This window comes from Epinephelus fuscoguttatus, linkage group LG14 (genome assembly GCF_011397635.1).
Source record: "Epinephelus fuscoguttatus linkage group LG14, E.fuscoguttatus.final_Chr_v1".
NCBI classification, from domain to species: Eukaryota; Metazoa; Chordata; class Actinopteri; order Perciformes; family Serranidae; genus Epinephelus; species Epinephelus fuscoguttatus.
The window spans coordinates 21,630,169-21,651,050 of record NC_064765.1 but is presented as its reverse complement, the minus strand read 5'-3'; the positions used below and the strand labels follow the sequence as shown (position 1 = coordinate 21,651,050).

The 20,882-nt window shown below is 42.5% G+C and overlaps 2 protein-coding genes across 2 annotated transcripts in view; one reads left to right on the top strand and one right to left on the bottom strand.

The window, feature by feature from the left end:
- Positions 1–342: 342 nt before the first annotated feature.
- six4a (SIX homeobox 4a) lies at positions 343–7,310 on the bottom strand. The gene is made up of 3 exons (XM_049595721.1): positions 6,440–7,310; positions 4,100–4,794; positions 343–2,550 (listed from the first exon to the last, which is right to left on the bottom strand). The coding sequence occupies exons 1-3, from the start codon at positions 7,171–7,173 to the stop codon at positions 1,940–1,942; spliced, it is 2,040 nt and encodes a 679-aa protein (XP_049451678.1). The 5' UTR covers positions 7,174–7,310; the 3' UTR covers positions 343–1,939.
- Positions 7,311–7,358: 48 nt separating this feature from the next.
- mnat1 (MNAT1 component of CDK activating kinase) overlaps positions 7,359–20,882 on the top strand; it is a 48,194-nt gene continuing 34,670 nt past the window's right edge. Inside the window, exons 1-4 of the mRNA XM_049595723.1 lie at positions 7,359–7,491; positions 8,856–8,950; positions 17,886–18,038; positions 18,422–18,495. Of these exons, the coding sequence (XP_049451680.1) occupies positions 8,862–8,950; positions 17,886–18,038; positions 18,422–18,495 (316 nt within the window). The 5' untranslated portion in view covers positions 7,359–7,491; positions 8,856–8,861. The remainder of the gene's footprint in view (positions 7,492–8,855; positions 8,951–17,885; positions 18,039–18,421; positions 18,496–20,882) is intronic.

Below are 20,882 nucleotides of genomic sequence, written 5' to 3'. Positions count from 1 at the left end.
TGGAAATCTCATTGCTGTTTATTTGAATTACAGGGGCTGAGATGAGAAAAGGAGGGCTAATGAACTCCAGGTTGCCAGGCATGTGCAAACGATCACTGCAGGTTTGCAGAGAGCAGCACCAGGCTCGCTGGATTACTGCGTGCCACTTTCCCCCCTCCATCCTCACAGTTTAGCTACATTTGACTCTTAAATGTTGGGAAGACATGTGCTTTTTGTCTGGCATGAACTTAACATTCATCACAGACAGTCTGTGTGCGTAAAATGTGGAAAAACCTCAGAGATCATTCCTTAATTTTATCATCTTGAAGCTAAATTTGTTAGAAAGAATTGGGAAAATATCTCTTTTATGTTTTTATAAATATAAACTTTTATTGCAGTATGGAGATTTAGAAAAATACATTCACATAATTTCAGACAAACATATAATTCAAACTAAGATAAAAAACAAAAACAAATGACCATCAGTTTTATTATTTGCCCACGACTCATTTTTGGTATAATGACATTAAAGCACTGAAGATACTTCCACTGAAACATCCGTTCAAATTGATGGGATAAATCCTGACAAAGGAAAGTATTACTAGTCCACTTGTATGAAGACATGTGATGCACTGATAGATGTGCATGGTGTGAGTTGGCTGTGAGGCTGAAATGTGCTATTATGGTCATGTATGACAGCGTGGAATTAGGCTCCTGTTGTGAAAAGCACCGGACACACTTGACAAATGGGCTCCACATTCTCTTGTCTTTCCCCTCCACGCTGACACCCAACAAATGTGCCAGCAGCAGCGGCGGTGGTGGTAAATCTCTGAAGCCTGCAAGAGCTACGACCGAGCTTCCTTTCAGTGTTACTCACAAAACAAAAAGTAAAAGGCACTAGTGTCCAAAACATGACGCCATGCAACGAGAGATTATCACAATCCCTTTATAGAAAAATATCATTCATGATTACTGACACTGGGAGAGACACATCAAAATGAAACAGGATATAGTATAGCATCATCACATCTAGGTAACATACTATGAGTTGCAGCATTATAAAAACAACACATGATGAACAACGTGTGAGCGTGACCTTTAGATCATCATGTTGGTCTCACAGGTTAAAGATGAGGCTCGAAATATGAGTTGAAATAGTGTGCATTTGTTGAGGACAAACCCTCCAACATGAAGGCTGTTTTAATGTCATAATGATAGTGCAAATGCCAAAACAGACCAATGCCATTGTGTATTTTAAGTAGCAGAAAGGCACATTCGTCTAAGTCCAACACTCCTAGTTCATTTGGTATGATATAAAGCACAAAAACAGGGGTTTGCCGTGACTTGAGAGGCATTCAGAGACTTTAAAGTGATAACTGAAGGACATTTTTTTCCTAAATCAGCAGCTTTGTGTGTTTAATGACCTATTCTCTGTGTGTGTGCAGTCCTTTGGTGAAGCCGTCGCTCTTTAACTGACTGTTTTCACAGAGGCTCTCTCCCTCTTCCCCCTACTGAATGACCTTTTTGGTTTGACCCATATGACGCATTTAGTTTGGAGGAACATCCTGGTCATGTGACTCAAGGCATTCCAGCACCTGCTTCTGCAGATCAAATCCTCTCAACAGGAAGTAGCAGGTGTTGTCTATAAAAATGCACATTTAAACACGGCTCACACACATAGAGCAACTTCTCCTGTCAGTGATGTTTCATCTCATGAACGGGGCTTTTTAAAATGTGTCAGACTTTTTTTTATTTTTATGATAAACTTGCCCACCCACGGGGCTCCGCTCTGACTAGAGTGCATTGTAAAAGTCAAATGAACACAAATAATTTAACATTTAAAGGAAATGAATGGTAAAAAAAAAAAAACAACCACACACACGCGCACACAAAAGTAAAAAGATTCACCATATCACGGCTTGGGGCGGACGTGAGTGCTTCTGCAAGAGGAGGCTCGAGGTTAAAGGTCAGCCATGTCCTCCTCCATCTGCACTGTCTGTAGTTTGGCTAGCTCCTTCCCCTCCACAGCCTCCATCTCCCCACACATCGCCCGCACCATCTCACTCACGCCTCCCGAGCCTGAGCCGTCCACCTTGTTCTCTGAAAGGTTCATGTAGTTGCTGTTCATGCCGGGGCCCATCAGGTGTGAGGAGGGCCCCCGGACCTCGTGGCCCCCGATGTACTCTGTGGGCTGGAGATGGTGGCTGCTGGGGTCCGTTTGAGCCATCAGGGGCGTGCTGACGGTGAGGGTGGTGTAGACCTCTGGCTCAGGGCTGGACGAGCTGACGGCGGGGTTCTCCGTGCTGGAGGCTGGACCTTGACTGGAAGGAACCTCTTCTGAGTTGGGGGTGGTGTAGCTGAGCTGACCACTGGGGTCCAGGTGGAGCCCGTGGTGGTACGAGGAGTAGACGCCTCCCTCCAGGGGCTCCTTCTTGATGGCCGGCTGGCCGGCATTGCTCAAGCTGTAGAGGACTGTGCTGTGGTGCAGGGACGTCATGGTCAGCTTGTCCTGCTGCTGGAACGAGTCGTCGCTGGAGGAACTCACTGCTACATTGTTCAGAGGCATTGTACCTGTAGTAACATAACAATGAATCAATACATACAGCTCCTGCAGTTTAGACCCCATTCCCATGGCTGGATCCCCTTCTCATTCCTCACAGTATTATACGTTTCATTTACAGCAGGCCTTGGCTCTGAAATCGCTGTTGTGTGTCTCACACACTTTGTGCTCTTTAAGCTCGACCCCTTGGTGCCCCAGAGAACGAGCGCAGAAGCCTGCCAGGACTCAACAGCAAGCTGCAATTTTCTGTTTTTCCTTATTATTCATCCTGGTGTAGATTCTCTGCTTCATGTCAGAGTAAGTGCTGTAATGGCTTATTCCCTGTTAGTGCGTCTCATGGCCTCTGATTGTCTGAAACATAGTTCCCCTCCTCCCTGCGCTGCATATCAAGAGTGCAATGATGATGAGTGATGGTGACTTCAGAGCTTGTTTTTATTCATCTCTAGGGTTTTCAAAGGACCACCTTCTTCTTCTTCTGTGTATGTGTGTGTGTGTGCGTGTGTGTGGCCCGACCCTGTTTCTTGTGCTCTGTGTTATGTGTACTATCGGCCCTTTGGGCTATGGCCCAAACACAGACAAGCCAAGAATAAAGCAGCACAGATATATTGGGTGGATGTAGTAGAGACCTGTTGACAAACCACCAGGGATGTGTAGCACAGGACTGGAACATTTAAGGAGGGCAAAGGGCACCAACGATCAGCTAACAAGGCATATAAGGATATAACAGCTATATGTTGATATAAGAGTAGATTATGTCTGGATTGTGGTTATTCTAATTCAGCGATAGATCTTAACTCTGTCTGGTCTTGAGTGCTGAACCACACACCAACATTACATTGAAGCTAAGTGATAAACTTTAATGGATTTACTTTACAGTAAACTTAAATCATTAAGAATCATATCCCCATTTTGGACAATACCATCAGAGCCTAATTATGATTAAGAACTGTGAATTAAATTAGTCATAACCAAATTATTTTGTTACTGTCAGCCATTTCTGCATCAGTATAGCTGTATAACTTCAAGTATAACAAGGTTATTACCAGAGGTGTGGACTTGAATCACGTGACATGGACTCCAGTCACAAATTTAATGACTCAAGAGTTGACTTGGACTTAAACACCAATGACTTATAATTTCACTTGGACTTGAGCCTTTTGACTTGACCCCCGCCCCCCCAAACAATTTGGGAAAAGAAAGTTACAGACATGTTTTCAATATGAGATAATATAAATCAAGACAGGAGATGCTATGAAAGTGCAATGTCACTCTACTTTTATATGGTTAATTTCAGTCACACGTGTTTTAACAAAGAAATACAAGTTTCAAAAAGCATTCATAATGTTCGTAAATTTAATATATTATGACTCTGTTGTTAAAATAGCAGTAGATTTGGTGAAGAGCGCATTATGTCTTGTTTAGGACTCAGAACTTGCCTCAGGACTTGAGTGCAAAGACTTGAGATTTGTAACTTGCAAAACAATGACTTGGTCCCACCTCTGCTTATTAAAACCAAACAAGTATTTAATCTTTAATAATCTTGTAGTTTTCTGTACCCACCTTGTTGTGAGGAAGATGAGGCAGAGGAGAGCTGCAGTGGAGGAAGACCTACGTCGCTGTTGAGTAATGAGCTGCCATCGCTGTCAGAGACTCCACTTCCTACCTGGACCAGGCTGTAGCCACCCAGCTGCAGGGCACCTGACGAGGAGCTGAACGTGAGCACAGAGGAGCCTCCGTTCTGGGCAGCCATGGTGTGAACCCCCTCCAGCTTCACCTCTGCTCCGTTCACACAGCCGGAGTAGGAGGCGTACTGCAGGGCCGAGTCCTCAGCAGAACTGCCCAGTCCTTTCTCCTGTCCTGTCTGCATCTGCATGTCCATACCAGAGCCCCCAAGCAGCACCCCTCCGGATGGCCTCAGAGGGTTGAAGGCCAGCGGCTGGATGCCCAAATTGAGCCCGTTGAAGAGGATGTTTCCAGGTGTGTGGAGGTAAGACGAGCCACCGTTGTGAAACACAGTGGAGGAGTTGTTGCTGGTCACTAGACTTCCGTTGTACAGACCGCCACCGCTGGATCCAGGGGGCAGCTTGATGTCCCCAATCTGCTGGATGACCACCCCACTGTCCAGAGGCCCTGTTTGAATGGGAAGGGTCCCATGGGTGATCACCCCATCTGAGGAGTTAGACAGGGGCCGGGGAGACAGCTCCTCCTGGCCTTTGCTTGACTCATCCTCTGTGCTGTGGTTTCCATCAGATTCACTGTGGAAAAAATGACAAATGGTGTGTCATAAAACAAAGGAATACAAAACAAGGAAGTATTTGTCATAATTTTTTGTTATATGTTGTCTTTGAGACACTTTTTGGATAAAAAATAAAATAACATCGGGAACTGTGTATGTTCCTGATGTAGATATAAAGTAGTTGTGGTCCTTTTTGGCACAGAGGACACACTCTAAAACACCATTACAACACAAATCCAATAAAATACCCCACAATTTGTATACTGACATTTATTTCCTTTCCACCCACATCTTGCCAGAGTCACATTTGTTGCTGTGTTATTACACAGCTTTGAAGCACAGGCTGTGTTTGTGAGTGTGCAGCCCTCTCTTACCTCATGGAGAGCTGTAATGACAACAACCAACCAACGTCAACAACCGTGCAACCATTTGGCGCAATAAATTCTGCTGTGACAAACTGTCTGCCAGCACTGGCGTGACAAAACAAATGGCTGAGAGTGGTTATTTGAATTTCTTTCTCGATTTGAAATGGTGCTGAGATTTGAAATCCCTGTTTTTTATTCTGTTTCCATGAAGTCTTGAAATGACATTAAAGTGGTTGGCACAGCTTATTAATGAAGGGCTGCTTTTTTTTTTTTTTTTTAAGATTGATCCAAACAGCTGCACCCCCTCCAGCACACACACACACACACACAGAAATGTCTCACCCCCACTTAAAGTAAAAGTAAAAACACTAGTTGCTACAAATATGAGACAGTTGGTTAAAAAAATATCCACAGGTTATAAATGTATACTGAAAAGTTTGGTGAGTAATTTTAGTAGCGACTTAAAGGCAGTCTATGATAGTGTGTGTGTGTGTGTGTGTGTGTGTGTGTGTGTGTGTGCGTGTGTGTGTGTAAGGGAGAGGGGTCACCTCCACCAGGTGTGCGTCAGCTTTGTTCACAGACACAGAGAAACATGAAAGAAGCCTCATTTCTGTCTGTTTGTGTGCAGGATTATGAAATGAAACGCAGGAGCTGATGGAGGCTCTGAGATCCTTTCTGGTCTGAGAGGGGGTAAAAAAAAAGTGACTTATGTGCTGGGATGGGGACACGTGCACGCGCTACTGTGTGTGTGTGAGTCCATCTCTGCCACAGAAACACACTACAAATAGGAAAGAAGAAATTAAAGTCACCGTGTTTCATCAAAGTTAACAAGTGTGTGACGGTCAGATCACTGGAGTGTGGACGTTACTATGTTATTTAGCTGCTTATGGTTTCCATGCCCCCTAGCACCAACACACTTGAAACCGGATCTGAATGGCAACCGCTTCATATTTCAAAACATTAAAAGCGTGCTCCAAACCCTTTTACGCACACTTTTCTTGTGTCTTAATTAGCAGCGGTTAATGATTCACACTATCAAGTCTTATAAAGGAGTCCGACGGGAGATTATGAAATACACAGAGTATTGTCAGTCAGTCCTGAGAGTGAATGGTTGTAAACTATGGGTGCCCTAACACAAAAAGAAAAAAAAGCTTTCTAATTGTTAAAATTAATACTGTTAGAATATCTTGGGTGTGTTTAAATGCGCCTTTTACGCACATTCCACTCAGAGAAATATTTTAATAGTGTGTTTTATATAAAGTTTGTGACTGAGATAGTTTGTTCCTTTTGTTCCCTCACCTTTTTGATTGTGCCTCGGACGGGTTTCTGTCTCTCTGTCTCCTGTTTTTGAACCAGTTGCTGACCTGGGTCAAGGAGAGTCCTGTAATCTTGGCGAGGTTTCTTTTCTCGGCAGGAGAGGGGTACCTATTCTGGTTATACAGATCCTTCAGCGCGTTCCGGGACCTCTCCTTGAAACAATACACAGTCTCCTCGCCGTCCCAGATAGTCCTGGGGAGAGGGTACTTTCTCCGGATCCGGTACTTGTCCACGGCACCCAGGGGTCTCCCCCGCGCCTTCTCCGCCTCGGTGTACCGGGCCTTGTACCACAGATCTTGCAGAAAGGTGTGGTTGGACGGGCTGAAACTGTGGTTCTCCAAAATACTGTACAGCTCCTGGTACCGAACCTGGTGGTACGCGACGAGGGCTTGGGCTTTCAGGATGCTTTCATTGCCGCGTAGCAGGTCACTCTGTGGCAGGGACCACAGGAACCTGGCCAGCCGGTCCACATTACCTCCCTGCTGCAAAGCCTCGCAGACACACGCCACTTGCTCCGGGGAGAAAGCCAGTGAGGAAGCGGCGCTCACCAACAGCTCCGTGCGCACCGCGTCCGTGTTGGGAGTCGTGCGCTCCATGGACAACTCCGCCGCGTCCAGCGCCACAAGCTTGATGCACTCCCGCTTATCCACCTCCTTCACATTTTCCCTCTTGATGTCATTCGCTGTTGAGACTTCTCCGGCAGAAGAAGAGGACATTTTTTTTGTTCAAGCCTTCCCTTGTAAAGTCACTCCTCCCAGCTCGATCAGGTTACCTCCTCGCCATGCGAATGCGATCGGATATCTGACAGCAGCTGTAAGTAGATATCTCTCTCCCCTTTTCCTTCCAACGTGACTTTTACTCTGCGGGGACTGGAGCTGGAAGGAGACACACTGGGGTCTATCTGCAGGAGAGCCACGCTATTGGCCGCCGAGGGCCCCATTAGGGAGGAGCGAGCGGGATTCAGGCACGAATGTTTGGCTTCCAGCTGTCAGTCATATAACTTACAGTATATTCCCGTGGCTCACCTGTGCAAGGTGAGTGCTTTTGGGATCGTGGGAACGGGATATCCTTGTTGTCTGTATTGTCAGGAGCTGACTTAGCTATATGAGAAAACATCAAAGCATTTTACTCTCATGTCCAGATATGGAAGGGGGAAGTAATCCTGGGACTGGTGTCAGTCATTGTCCAAATGATTTTGAGAAGTCTGAATTAACTCACAGAACATTTAATGACACTGACACTGTATTTCTGGGATATACTCCACTTCAAAAGGAATTTTAAATACACTCTCCTTTAAATAACTTTCAAGCCAGATCCATATTAGTTCAAGGTGCTGATTATAACTGAGGTTATGTGTGAATATGACCAGTTTCTCTGTCACCAGCCTTTCACAATACAACACACAATGATCCCCATAGCAGTCACAGATCAAATCCCAATTATTAATTACATTAAAGCAAATTCAGAGCATTTCCTCGATGACATTATATATGTGTGCTTTGCCATTTCCCTCCTCCACAAAGTAAAGCTCTATTATTCTTACCTTTCACACTTATTTTACCCACAACCTGTCTTCCCTAAATATAATTTAACATGTTTTTAACACCACTGAAAGCCTCACTCAAGCATATATTAGTCATACAGCATTTGGTATCAGTCAAAACTTGCTGAAAAATGGGTAATTTTTGCTTAATTGCCAGTCAAATGTGGCACTGGAGCCTAACTTGAGTCTCTGACATTTATAGTCTGCAGTCAATAAATCAATATGACTCACATGCCTGGGGTTTTAGTGATTTAAATGTAGACTAAACTATTGGTATAACTCTTTTAGCACTATAATATTTTAATATTCATGTTTCTTTCTTTATCAGACATTGTTTATTTAAGATAATAAATCACATGGCCCTTGGTGAGTTATTTCCCCAAACGGTTACACATTCAATCAGAAACTACATGATGTCAAAAAGCCCTGGGGAGTAACATCTGGAGAGTTTTTTGGTTTTAATTATGTCCCAGTCCAGGCTTACATTAGATCATGGAATATATGGGAGCAATCTATAGGGTCCTGCGCAGTGGAGACAGTAAAGCCTATAATCATAACAGCCATTTCATATATTCTCTTTAAATGCAATCTTTGAATGAAAATAAACCACTCAGCTTTTTACCTCACACCCCTCTGGGACTCTCCAGGGACCCCTGGGTGTTCCTGCACCTCAGTGTGACCACCACTGCTGTCGAAGTCATCATTAAATAGGAACCTCTCTTACTAATGGCGTTTCCCATCGGACCGCATTCTGTGTGACACAGCGGTTCGCCGCCGGGAAAGTGACAGGAGAGCTGCCAGTTGTTGACATTTTCCCTCAAGCTTGTTTTTTACTTATTATTTTGTGTTGCACAGACAGAAATGGACGATCAGGGGTGTCCGAGATGCAAAACAACCAAGTACAGGAATCCGTCGCTGAAGCTGATGGTGAATGTCTGCGGTCACACACTGTGAGTAACGTTATTTACATCTGGCAGAGACAGGCAGCACAGGGAAGCTAACTTCACCACAGTTTGTGAACACTTACTAACACAAGAAACCATTAAAACAGGCGGTTAAGTCTCATTTAAACCCACTCCCTCTTGTGTTACGCTTCATATCCTCTCTTGTATCTTCGTTGACCGTTAACATATAACACACGTAGAAGCTAGCTATTAGCATTTAGCTAACAGCAGCCGTTGGTTCTGCTCTCTGATAAAGTGACAGATATAAAGGTGCGAAAAATGATTTTCTGTCGGTTATAAACTCAACATTCTTATTTATAATATTAGTACTGTTAAGTATTGACTTTATCTTTAAAAGGCTAAAGGTAGCATCAGTAGGGGAGTTCACACAGTTAATATGTGGGTCAGTGACATGCAGCATGATAACTGTCAATTTTGATAGACAGTGTAAATAAACATGGCGGACAGTTAGCTGTTAATAACACTGCACCTGACCTGCACTGCCTATTTGTACCTCTCTGTAGAAGCTGATATAAGAAATGATGCCTCTTTTCACTTGACTTGAGTGTCCTTTGGAATATATGACATTTAAAGGAAAGTACAAAAACTTTAGGATGGCAGAGAGAAGAGTGACAGTAGATGAGGAGTAAACTTGGTGTGTGTGCTTAGGCTTTAACCACATGAGTACTAAATTATGCAGGGGTGGTTAAATGGGCCAGCAAGAAGGAGAAAATACAATCTAATCTATACTAGCACTGCAATGCACAATCTCAGCACTACCAATATATGTTTTTTTGTGTGCTAACATGTTGTCTGTAAAGCTGGCTCTTATAGACTGTCCTATAGTTGCAAAGAAGAGACAGAAATCAGTCCCAGACCTAAACAAAGCCATTTCTTTTTATTTATTAAACCCCTGTGATGGGTCCATTATAGCTGTTCTACTTATAAGCCTGCTAGAATTTGTGATTTTGTATAAAACAGATGAAAATATACAGCAAAATGTCCATCACAATAGAGCTGCAACACCTAATCGATTAGCCTAGCTGTCAACTATTTAATAATTTGCCAAACAATTTTTTTATTGGCTTTTTGCCTTTATTGACAGGACAGAAGGTGAAATGGGGAGACAGAGAGTGGGGACTGACATGCAGCAAAGGGCCGCGAGCTGGATTCGAACCTGCAAAACAAGACATTTGAGAATGTCATTTGGGCTTTGGTAAACACTGATGGACATTTTTTACCATTTTGTGACGTTTTATAGACCAAATAACTAATTGACATAATTCACATTAATTCCAGCCCACATCACAAGTTTCTAGAGGCTTAGATATCATTAGATTTCATTGAAAAATTAAATTAGGTTAAATTCTAAGTGAATTTAACTTGCAGTGACAGAAAAAATGTAAACAAGTTGCTTTTCTCTCCATCCAGTATATGATATTTTATATTAAGAAGTGACTCCAACAATTCGCAAGTGTAGTCATTAAATTTTATTGCTCATTGAACAAATTGTTCTGCCATTAATTCACACTAATGCTCTTTATGGTCACACTACAGTTCTGGTAGTGCGTCACCCTCGTATCAATACCCGGTAAAACTTGTTTGTTGTGCAGTTTCCAATATTTAACCTTGTCAACTGTTTAAAAACCTGGTCATTTAAATGAAGAGGACACATTCTCTATCATGCAGTGAGGGTGGTAGCCTGATGAGAGCATCTTTTCGACCCTGTCTGTTTATTGACCGTACCATCAGGAAGTGGCCGTGCTTTGTCATCAGGTCAGCAAGCTCATAACTCACCGCCTCTGTCTGGATGCGGGGCTACACACAGAAAATTAAAATGATTCTGCAATGAAGCAATTTGGAGCGAGATGTCCTAGCCCAGGTCACCTTGGATTTGTTCCTCGGAGTGAGTGCAACGGTGAATTAATGCAGCACTTGGAAAACTGCTGTACTCTCAAACTGTATTAGTATTTTCATCACTGATGTGATTTGGCTTTTTGTTTTGCAGCTGGGTTTCCTCAAGAGTTGATAGATATGGAGGTCTGTACTGTAGCGTGAGCAACGTGTTTCAATTTCACAGTTACTGGTTTCCCATTTTGGTGTAATCAACAACTCTATGCAGAAAAGTGAGTAAGAAAGAAAGGGAAATATGAAAAAATCAAATTAGACGGGCAAATGGGTACATACACACACAGTACCAAGTGCAATCCTTGGTTTCTGCCTAACTCTGCAGAGTGATGTACCTCCGTTTATGATTGTTCATGTAGGCAGAAAAATCACAGAGCGGAATTTGTCCTTTAGATTCTTGTTGTGTTTTGTTACCACCTCTTAAGAAAAGTATGACAAAACAACCTTAAACAGTCTGATGAATGTGAATGGCGGTCATCCAATCCATTTGCAGTGTTTGATTTAAGGTCTTGTTTGTTGGTGTCGAACTGTTGTGCTGAAGCTATTAGTTGAATAGTTGATTGAAAGAAAATTCAAGTGGAAATAGAATTTCTTTGCTGTAACTTATTACAATGAAGTAAATGTTGATAGTACAGTTTAATGCCTACAGAATAATGACACCATCAGTGTTTAGATTGGTTCCATAAGCCTCACTTTCACTATGCAATTCTGTCTGCCACCGGGTACAATCCCCCAGGAAAATGAAGGCTCGATTTGTGGTATGAAGGAACTGCATCAACCATTGCGCAAGGATAGCACTTTTGTTTTCTATGGTTGCTATTTGTAGCTATCCCCAGTTAACAAACAGTATCAGTTTAAGTTCTTTGCCTTTACCATCCCTGATAAACTGGTAGTTGCTAGGCTTTGAGGAAACAGGAAAGTGATCCAGTTGTCTCTGCGAAAGCGGCACCAACAATAATACCATTTGGAATTGCTGGGCGGGAAAAGTTGAAAAGTTAAATGTTTCCACTTTAATTGACAACACTTTTGATCATCTATTAATTTTCATATACCAAGTAAAAATGCAGTCACGGGATCCAGCCCAAATGTTCTTTGTTAATAACTGAAAGATGATACCTTTGAGTTTTAGACTGGGCTCGACAAAACCAGCGATTTGAAGATGTCACCTTGGGCTCTGGGAACCTGCTATGATTATGATTTTCTGTATTTTGAGAACATGGGCTCAATGATTAAATCAATTTTTTGGAAAAATAATCAATACAACAATCAATGCTGAGTGTAATCAGCTGCAGCCCTAATTGGACCCTTTGCACTTGTTCATTCATTTAAATAACCGTCATCCCCTTTCTACTTTGGCCTGGTTTAAGAGGCCATTCCAGTCTGGGCTGATCAGGCGTTGCAATGCAGTACTGAGCTTCTCAACCTCCAGCATGCATCTAAATTTAAACCCCACCACAGCACATTTTGTATCCCTGTCACCGGGGGCATTTGATGTGTGTTATTTATTACCTTTGGACAATGACACCAGACCCATGTCCTTTGGCATTTGACACTGGGTGCAGACAGACATAAACGATAGGGGCTCAGGCACACAGTGGTGAATAGAGGGGTCCACCCTCTATAGTGAGGTTGACAGAATAGACACAGCTTATTAAGTAGAAGCTCCTGTACCTTGTTGTTGTATCCTCTGGGTGATATACAGTATAAAGTGAAAAACGTTTATTTCAGGTGTCCAGAGTTTCAGAAGTAAAAGGGATATATACAACGGAATGGACCTTGGATAATGGACACGTGTGACTTGTTTTGTAAATATGGATATGAACAAGTATTCCTCAGAACAGAGAAAACTGACATTGTAACTTTAAAGAAAAGGCTGCTTTATGAGGTTCAACAACAGTGGACAGATAAGATTTGGAGTAAACCAAAGCTACGTACCTACCGTAAAATAAATTATGAGTACTTCACTGAAAACTATGTTCTGTATAACCTGTCAAAGAAACGAAGATCACTCTGTGCACAGATTAGAGCAGGCATTTTGCCACTTCATGTTGAAACCGGGAGGTATGTAGGGTTGGAAGAAGACAGTCGAATCTGCCCAATGTGTGACCTTAAAGAAGTAGAAAATGAGTATCATTTTGTCTTGTACTTTCCTTTTTATTGGAAGATCCGCAAGGAGTTGTTTAATAATACAAAGATTAAGGTAGATTGGATAAATGCGGATGATTCACAATGACTGACTTGGCTGTTTGAAAAAGAAATATTTGGACTGGCAAAGTATTTGGAGAAAACTTGGGACATGAGAAAGGGAGCATTGTATCAGTAGATGTATAACTTTACTTTTGTACTGCTGTAAATTGGTTTTCTGTTGCTGTTGTTATCAAATGCTTGACCAGCACGACTGGAATTTAACTTATGTAATGAAATATGAAATGTATATTGTTATTACTAAAAAAAATAAAAAAAATAAAAAAAGCTTTATTCATTTTTGCCATAGATACCTCCAACATATGGACAGGCATAAAATGCATTTGGCTGAGTGATCAGTACAACCAACTGTGCACCTAAAAAATTAACGGAATAGATTGACAGCACCTCTAACTACCTGTAAAATGTCGGTTTGTCATTTCAGTTGCTACACGGATTTAAAAAAAGATGCTAGGAGGCAGAGTATTTAACCTCGGCTAGCTGTTTCCCCTCTTTACAGTCTTCAAGCTAAGCTAAGCTAACTGCCTCCTGGCTGTAGCTTTATATTTAACAGACAGAAACGAAACTGATATCGATCTTCTCCTCTTAGTCTCCGCAAAAATGCCAATAAGCATATTTCCTAAAACATTTACCTATGTTTTTAAGAGAGAAGTCAGGGGTATGTTCCTGAGGGCATTGCTGGAAAAGACAACCAGAAAAGTGGTGCAGGAATGAGTCCTAAAACCTGGAAATGAGTTAGCAAGTTTGCACTTCTGGTTCCCCTGTCTTGAAGTCAATGGGTTGTTTAATGAGTTTTTGGTTTGATGAAATGAGGTCTGTTGTTAACACAAGCTGAAGCGATTTTCACGCTTTGTTCTACGATATAAAACACGTCATGCCCTGCTTGGGAATTTTGAAGCTTAAAAACGCAGTTCAAAAATCATAAAAGTGGTGTTCATTTGTGAAAGTTATCTAGCTAGACAAAACATGTAGGTATCATTAACTTGTTTGCCACTGATCTTATTTTCTGCAGTAATCCAAATCCAATGGAAAAATCCCATTGGCTTTTTGTCTATGGAATCGGGGTGATGCTAACTTCCAGGTCGGACTACAAAAAAAATGTCATCCCTGCAGCACTCTATTAACAAGCCTAAAATTTTGTTACCTTTGCTACTTACAGAGAGTTGAATATCGGCCCTACCACAGCTTCTCTTCCACTAACTTGTGGTTCTCATGGTACATTATCTGACAGTAGTGTTACATTTTTCAGATCAGAGTTATTAATTAATTAATTAATTATATAAACTATTCTGTTTAAATTAACTGTGGGAGAAATACTTATGAAACCTGTGTCTCTGCCCATTTTGCTTTTCTATGAAGTACACCAAATCTAAGCTTTATTTTTTTAAGATCACACATGCCTATGCTAGCGTCCTGTGTAAGCAATCATACTCCTGGGCCTCAGCATTTTTTGACCATGCTGCTGCAGGTATTGTAGGTCACAGGGCAGGACAGCACGTCATAGCAGGTTTAAATTTGACACAAAGCCAGCTCCTCTGTCTGAACTCAGTCGTTGCCCTGTGAAGATCATGAGAGTTACAGCAGAAGCTCCTGTGTGTTTATAGTGCTGTTTTGTTTTGCTCTTTCTCGCATATAGAGGAGGCAAAGATGCAGGCAATGTCACCAAGGGGTGGTGGGGAGGCATCTTTGCTGAGCCAGGACCCTGTTTACCCTCCTCTTACCACCCCCCTTCTTTGACCTGCTGACAGCTGCAGATGGAAGAGATAGGAGCCTGGAGCTCTGAGCAGGACAGGTGAGAGAGGGAGGAGTCAGGAGTACTCAGTCAGCGACAACAGCCCTGGGACACAGAGATGGCAAGCTGCTAGAGATCTGTCGGCTCCCTTAAATGTCTGTTCAGTATGCCAAGCAATACAGCGTAGCCTTGGCAGGAGATTTCTGAGTCCCTCTTTTGATTACAAATTGCAACAGGCACACAATCCGAGAGCTGTCACTTGGACAAGACACATTTTAGAAGAAACATGGCAAATTGACCTTTAAATCTCCTCCCTCCCGCTTAGATGTACACCTCTTTGCTCTAGAGTTACACAGGATTTCCCCTTTGGAGAGTTCTGTTGTGTGGTCCATTTATGGGGCAGGGGGCAAGCTACGCCCCACTCCTCGCCCCGTGTTGATGAATGGGCTCTTTGTGGGCCTGTGGAAACAAGCAGAATCCCTCCATCTACCTCCATATGGCCAGGCCTATACATCTCCTGTAGCCTGGGGCCACAGTGAACATCTGCCTCTTCCAGGGTGCACTTGAGCAGGGGGCTCCTCATGCTCCGAAGCACCAACTGGACAGCGCAGATGTTTCTGTCTGTCATTGAGCTTTCATTTTTATTTTGTGGCTTCATCAAAGCCAAGCTAAACTGGCAAGCTTGTAAGATAGTTCCCAATGCAGTGCAAGTTACATGTTGTTGTTGAATGGCTGTGAAAGCTTGGTGTCACACTTGGCAGGTTGGGCTTGTTTGACCCATATCTGAGAAGCTAAACATAAACAGCCAAACTCCATGGCTCTGCAGTTTTTCCTCTAACTGCTTTTTTTTTTTTTTTTTTTTGGAATCCTGCTGATGAAGTGAAATGTCTGTCATGATCGTTCTAAAATGCTCCGTCCCCAGAGAGCTTTTGACTAGGCACCAGTGTCTAGCCTTTGGAAAGAAATGACTCAACCATACCATCAATGACGTATGGTGAAAAATCTGGCTTTTTCCCATCAACTTTGCTATATTTTATTATGAAAACTGACAGCACTCAAAAGCAGATAGTGACATTTGGAAACCAGATGTTGTTCATTTTTGTGAAGGTGGTCACAAGCAGGAAGGTGAATTCCTATGGAAATAAAGCTCCGCAGAGACTTAATTAAAAGAGCGTACTGTGCAAACGTTTATCCAGGCCCTCCACCCCATCAGGGGAGATTTAGGAACATTCTCATTGTCTTCAGTGTCCACTCCTCACTCGAGTGTGACTGATGGGTAAACGCCTACCTGCATAGAGGTGTGATTGATGGCTAAGCTCAGGGTTGTGCCCTCAGGTAGGTCTGGCAGTTGCCATGGAGTCATGTCGTCATAGAGCATGAAGTAAACCTTCCTGTTTGAACGTGGGTTTTACCCAAAATTCCCCAACACTATCTGAAGTGTGTTGCTGGCGCAATAATGAAATGAGTACAAAGGACATTTTACTGTTTGCCATTGTCATATGAGTGGTACAAAAGAAATGCCTATTGTTGTTATGATGACAACACAGGTCAGCGTGGCCGTAAAGTGCGTCACTCACATGTTCGAGAACACTGTCTTGACCTATTCTTACCCTTATTTTTCTTATTAAGCAGAAAAATACCACTGCACACCAATCCAAGTTTCTCTCTTTCTCTGAACCAAGACTAACTTGAACTTAACTTCCTTGTTAACTCACCGTAAAATACACTTCATTCAAACTCACCAGAAACAACATCCACCAAAACGGTCCATGTTAGTCTTGTTAGTTGTCTAGTGAGTTAGTCCAATGCCCCAGCAATCACCAACTACGATTTGGTCATAATAAATCCTCAATTCTTCATGTTAGATGTAAAAGATATGCCAGGTCTACACGCTGTTTATCCCCACAGTGTCTCAATGCCTCACAGCTGCCAGCTGAGCGGCGGGTCTCATCGATCTTCAGAGGCAGCTACGGTAAATCATGTGTCAGCAAACATGAAATTAAGGGCAACAAAAGAAACAGGGAAATAACATTGCATATTAGAAAATGTAACGTCACTTCTCTCCTGCCTTTACACAGAAGTACAATGGTTGCAATGGCAACAGTACACATAAAAATGGCCGCCAGTCTGACCATCCCGATATGCTGATTTGAATGGAAATGTTAGTTCTACTCTCATTTTATTTCTGCTGTTTTGTTCAGCATTAGTCAGGTGGAGAGACACGCTCTTTACTGAAGAGAACTATACGAGAAACCAAAGGCCGCCTGAAAAACTCATCATGACTGTGTTGTACTGCTACATATTTTGTCTTGGACAGTGACCGTATCCATTAAGAAGATTTACAGGAGATACTTTGATCAATAACTGCCTAGATTTCCACGGTATTTGAAAATGTGGCTTAAACGTCTCCATAATGCAGCTTCCTTTCGTGTAGGCACTGTGTCAGGAATAATAACGGCATATTCTTGCAGACAAGGGAAAAATGTTGGAATTGCATGTGGACATACTGATGCTTTTTTTAGATATTAAAGTTACATTTTCAGATAAATGAAAACCTTGAGCACAAATGTCAAGTTGAAGTAAGGAATACACAAAACACTGCCCATCTGTATGTCTTTGCCCCAAATTACGTAAGATGTAGTCCATTCTTATAATGATAGACTACGCTGTGAATTACAGAGCTGGATTTTATCATATTATGCAACGTGGCATGACTGAGGTCTGTTGAAATAACAATAAAGCAAATGTTTTTCCAGTGCAGACAGACACACCACCGATGGGGTGTCAGACTAATTTCCTCTTGTCTGAGAGTAGGAGGCAGCCTAATCGACATTCCAATCATAATCCCAGCCATCTTTGAGCACTCAGAGGAAATATTCATATGCCCCATTATCACCCACTGCGCCTGATGATAACTTACAGACATGAAAAGAAAAAACACAGACTTGCTTTACTATGAGGAAAATTGTATTTCAGCAGCTACATACGGCCACACACGATCAACAGCTGACCCTCAGGCCTTCCTGGGAGGGTCACCTTCTCTGGAAACATGCAACTCAGCTTGACGGTATGTTTTTTGTTTTGTTGCCCCCACAGATGCGAGAACTGTGTGGAGATGCTGTTTGTGCGTGGCTCGGGTAACTGTGTGCAGTGCGACACGCCCCTGAGGAAGAGCAACTTCCGCGTGCAGCTCTTCGAAGACCCGACCGTAGATAAGGAGGTGGAGATTCGCAAGAAGGTGCTGAAGATGTAAGTGAGGGGGGGACCAGAGGGTGAGGGGTGCGGCTCTGCGTGTTTATGTGTCATCTCATGCCTCCTCCCACTTCTTAAGCTACCTTTGTCTTTCTCATTACACTGTTTGTTTTGTAGACAAAGAGTCTCCCCGGGGGGGCTCAAACGGGAAGGCTCTTTCCCTGCCAGGTTTTTACTTCTCAGCCCCTCCCTGCCTTCCCTCTCTCCCTCTCATCTGTTCTTTAATAGCCCCTTAATTGACATCTAATGTGCGTCTATTAGGCGGTATGCAGACATGGTATTTTAAAATGGTTGATTTAATGGAGGCTATTAATGTCTGTGCATATTTGCTTTCATCAGGTTTTACTATTTGTCTCATCAGTTCTGTTCTTCCTCTGCAGATACAATAAGAGAGATTTTGACTTCCCCAGCCTGAGAGAATATAACGACTACCTGGAGCATGTAGAGGAAATAGGTAGGACCCACTTAATGCTATCACGTCTTGACTGGCAACCCACCATGGACTTTTAGCATGGATGTATTAAGAGAGCTGGACATAATACAGCTAATCTAACCTGAAGCTCCAGATAGTTTGTAACACAGAACCATATGAGAGGCCGTCAGTGTAAACTGTTTGGAAAAGGGCAAGCACTTTCAAGAAATACTTGGCAGTTGACTGGATGAACCACCTGTCTATCAGCGTCTATCACTGAAGCCGAAGTCTGCCAGAAGAAAAACAAAAACAGCTATTTTTTATATACATATATGTAAGTCTCCAGTGCCCTTCTTCATTTTTCTTTCAATAAATAAACACTCTCCCGTTCTGATACAACTGATGCTATTGCAGCATCTATGCTAATCTCTGTGGGGGCTGCCATTGCTATTTTGTATGAACAGTTGCCTTTCTACGATGCCTCACACACTCAGATAAACCACACCTCCTCACTAGTCTCGCTCACCAGACCTTTCTCAAGAAAAGAAAGGTCTGGCTGGGCCGACTCTCACTTTAAGATTGGAGGAAAAAAACGCCCCGGCTGCTTGTATTTCTTTCAACCAATCACAATCGTTCTTGGCGGTGCCACAGTAACGGTGCGCTTGCAAAAACATTGCCGGGGGGAAACAGGTTTTAGTGTAACACGCCCACAAAAATATCGCCTACAGGACGAGAACTATGGCAGAAAAATGGCTACATCCCTGCAAGATCAAACACCGCAAAAGTTAGTAAAGAATGTGTTAAACGGTTGAAAACTGCTACACAACTGGAGGTGGTAGGGCGGGACTTCAGTGGGTGGCTAGTTCCGCCCAATGAGAGGCTGAACTATGCAGCGAACTTCCGCCCACTCAGACTACCTCCTCACAGGACGCTCATTGGTCAAAACCGCTGCAGTTCGGACACAAATGCATTGCTTGAAGCCTGAGACGATAGATTTTTGTGTGATCTTCTGATATTTCATGATATCCAGCTCCTGCGCAAGGTAACGGCAAATCAGCCTCACTGCTACTTTGTCCCAGTGGCCAACTGTGCTGCTGCAACAAAAAAAAAATCGCCTACGGCACTTTTAAATTATACACTCTTAAACCATGAAGATTTTATCTTTGCAAAACTGTCCCTCAGTTTGGCTAAACTATTTTTCAGTGTGTGTGATGTCATCCCAGTGCACAATCTCTGGGCTTAGCAGGACAGGGAGGGCAGTGCCAGGCAGAGAGACACTAAAAATAAGACAGTGGTTTTCAAACTCTTTGTGCCCAAGGCACACCAATGGGAAAGCCAAAATCTCAAGGCACACTTGTATTTATATCTTTGCACAATAGCTTAACATGTGTTATTACTCATAGATGATAGACTCAAGACAATAAAAATAAGAAAAAATAAGACAGGTAGCTTTCTTGATACTATCTTCTTTTCTTTCGGTGGTAGGTCGTCTTCGCTGGTGCTTTGTTGTAATTTGCTCAGTACAATACAGCGATCCATTGTCCCACTCACAGCTTTCTCCTTTTAAATGTTATCACCCCTCACACTGGCTGCCAATCAGGGCTTTTGATGTGTCACACACTTAAAATTCCCACATGTGAACTGTGACGAATAGGTTCCCTGTGAGGGTTTTTTAAATTAAATTGAATAGATTATATTTTTTTAGCAAGAGTTTGCCTCCTACTAGGCACATCATAATGATACAGTCAGTTAAAAATTCATTAATAACTTTTTGTATAGGCCAAGTTGAATATTGCAATAATAATGTGTGGTTATCACAAAATCCCATGGCAAACCTCAATTGGCATCACAGCACACCATTTGAGAACCACTGAAATCAGGTATCTTGTTCCTATAATAACAATAAAAATGATGGTATTTAGCCCTTAACAGAATGCTAGCTCATAGTCTTGGTGCTAGAAGGTGCACCAGTGATATCAAGTGTACACTCTAACTTGACTAGCTACTCTGTTTTTAACATCGTAAACCCTCAAAATTCTCCATAAATTTCCCTTTAAAGGAATACTGATGGTCAGTGATCAGTTACTCACAGTGAGTGACATCGAGTCCATAAAGAAAACATTTTTTTTTCGTATCCTACCACAGTGAATGAAGAGTCCAAAAAAGGCAAACATTCTCCATGAAATTAAATAAACGGTGACCACATTTAATAACAGCTAAACTATATCAGAATATCAGTTTACAAACTTACACAACCCATGCAGTATCATCCAAGTTCCAGTCATACTTACTATTTCCCAATCACATGTATTTTCATAAAAAACATTTCAATTTAAAGCACTTCAGTACAAACAGTTTCACGTGCAGCCAAGTAGCATGCTCAGGCACGCTTGGGGCGCGTTACTCATAGGCAGAAGTTTTAATGAAAA

What these genes read in the sequence shown, in the direction of transcription:
- six4a (XM_049595721.1), bottom strand. Translation starts at nt 7,173, where the DNA reads ATGTCCTCTTCTTCTGCCGGAGAAGTCTCAACAGCGAATGACATCAAG. An exon ending in TCCGAGGCACAATCAAAAAG is followed by an intron (nt 4,795 to 6,439) that starts GTGAGGGAACAA and finishes TTTTTTCCACAG; the next exon opens with TGAATCTGATGGAAACCACA. An exon ending in CTCATCTTCCTCACAACAAG is followed by an intron (nt 2,551 to 4,099) that starts GTGGGTACAGAA and finishes ATGTTACTACAG; the next exon opens with GTACAATGCCTCTGAACAAT.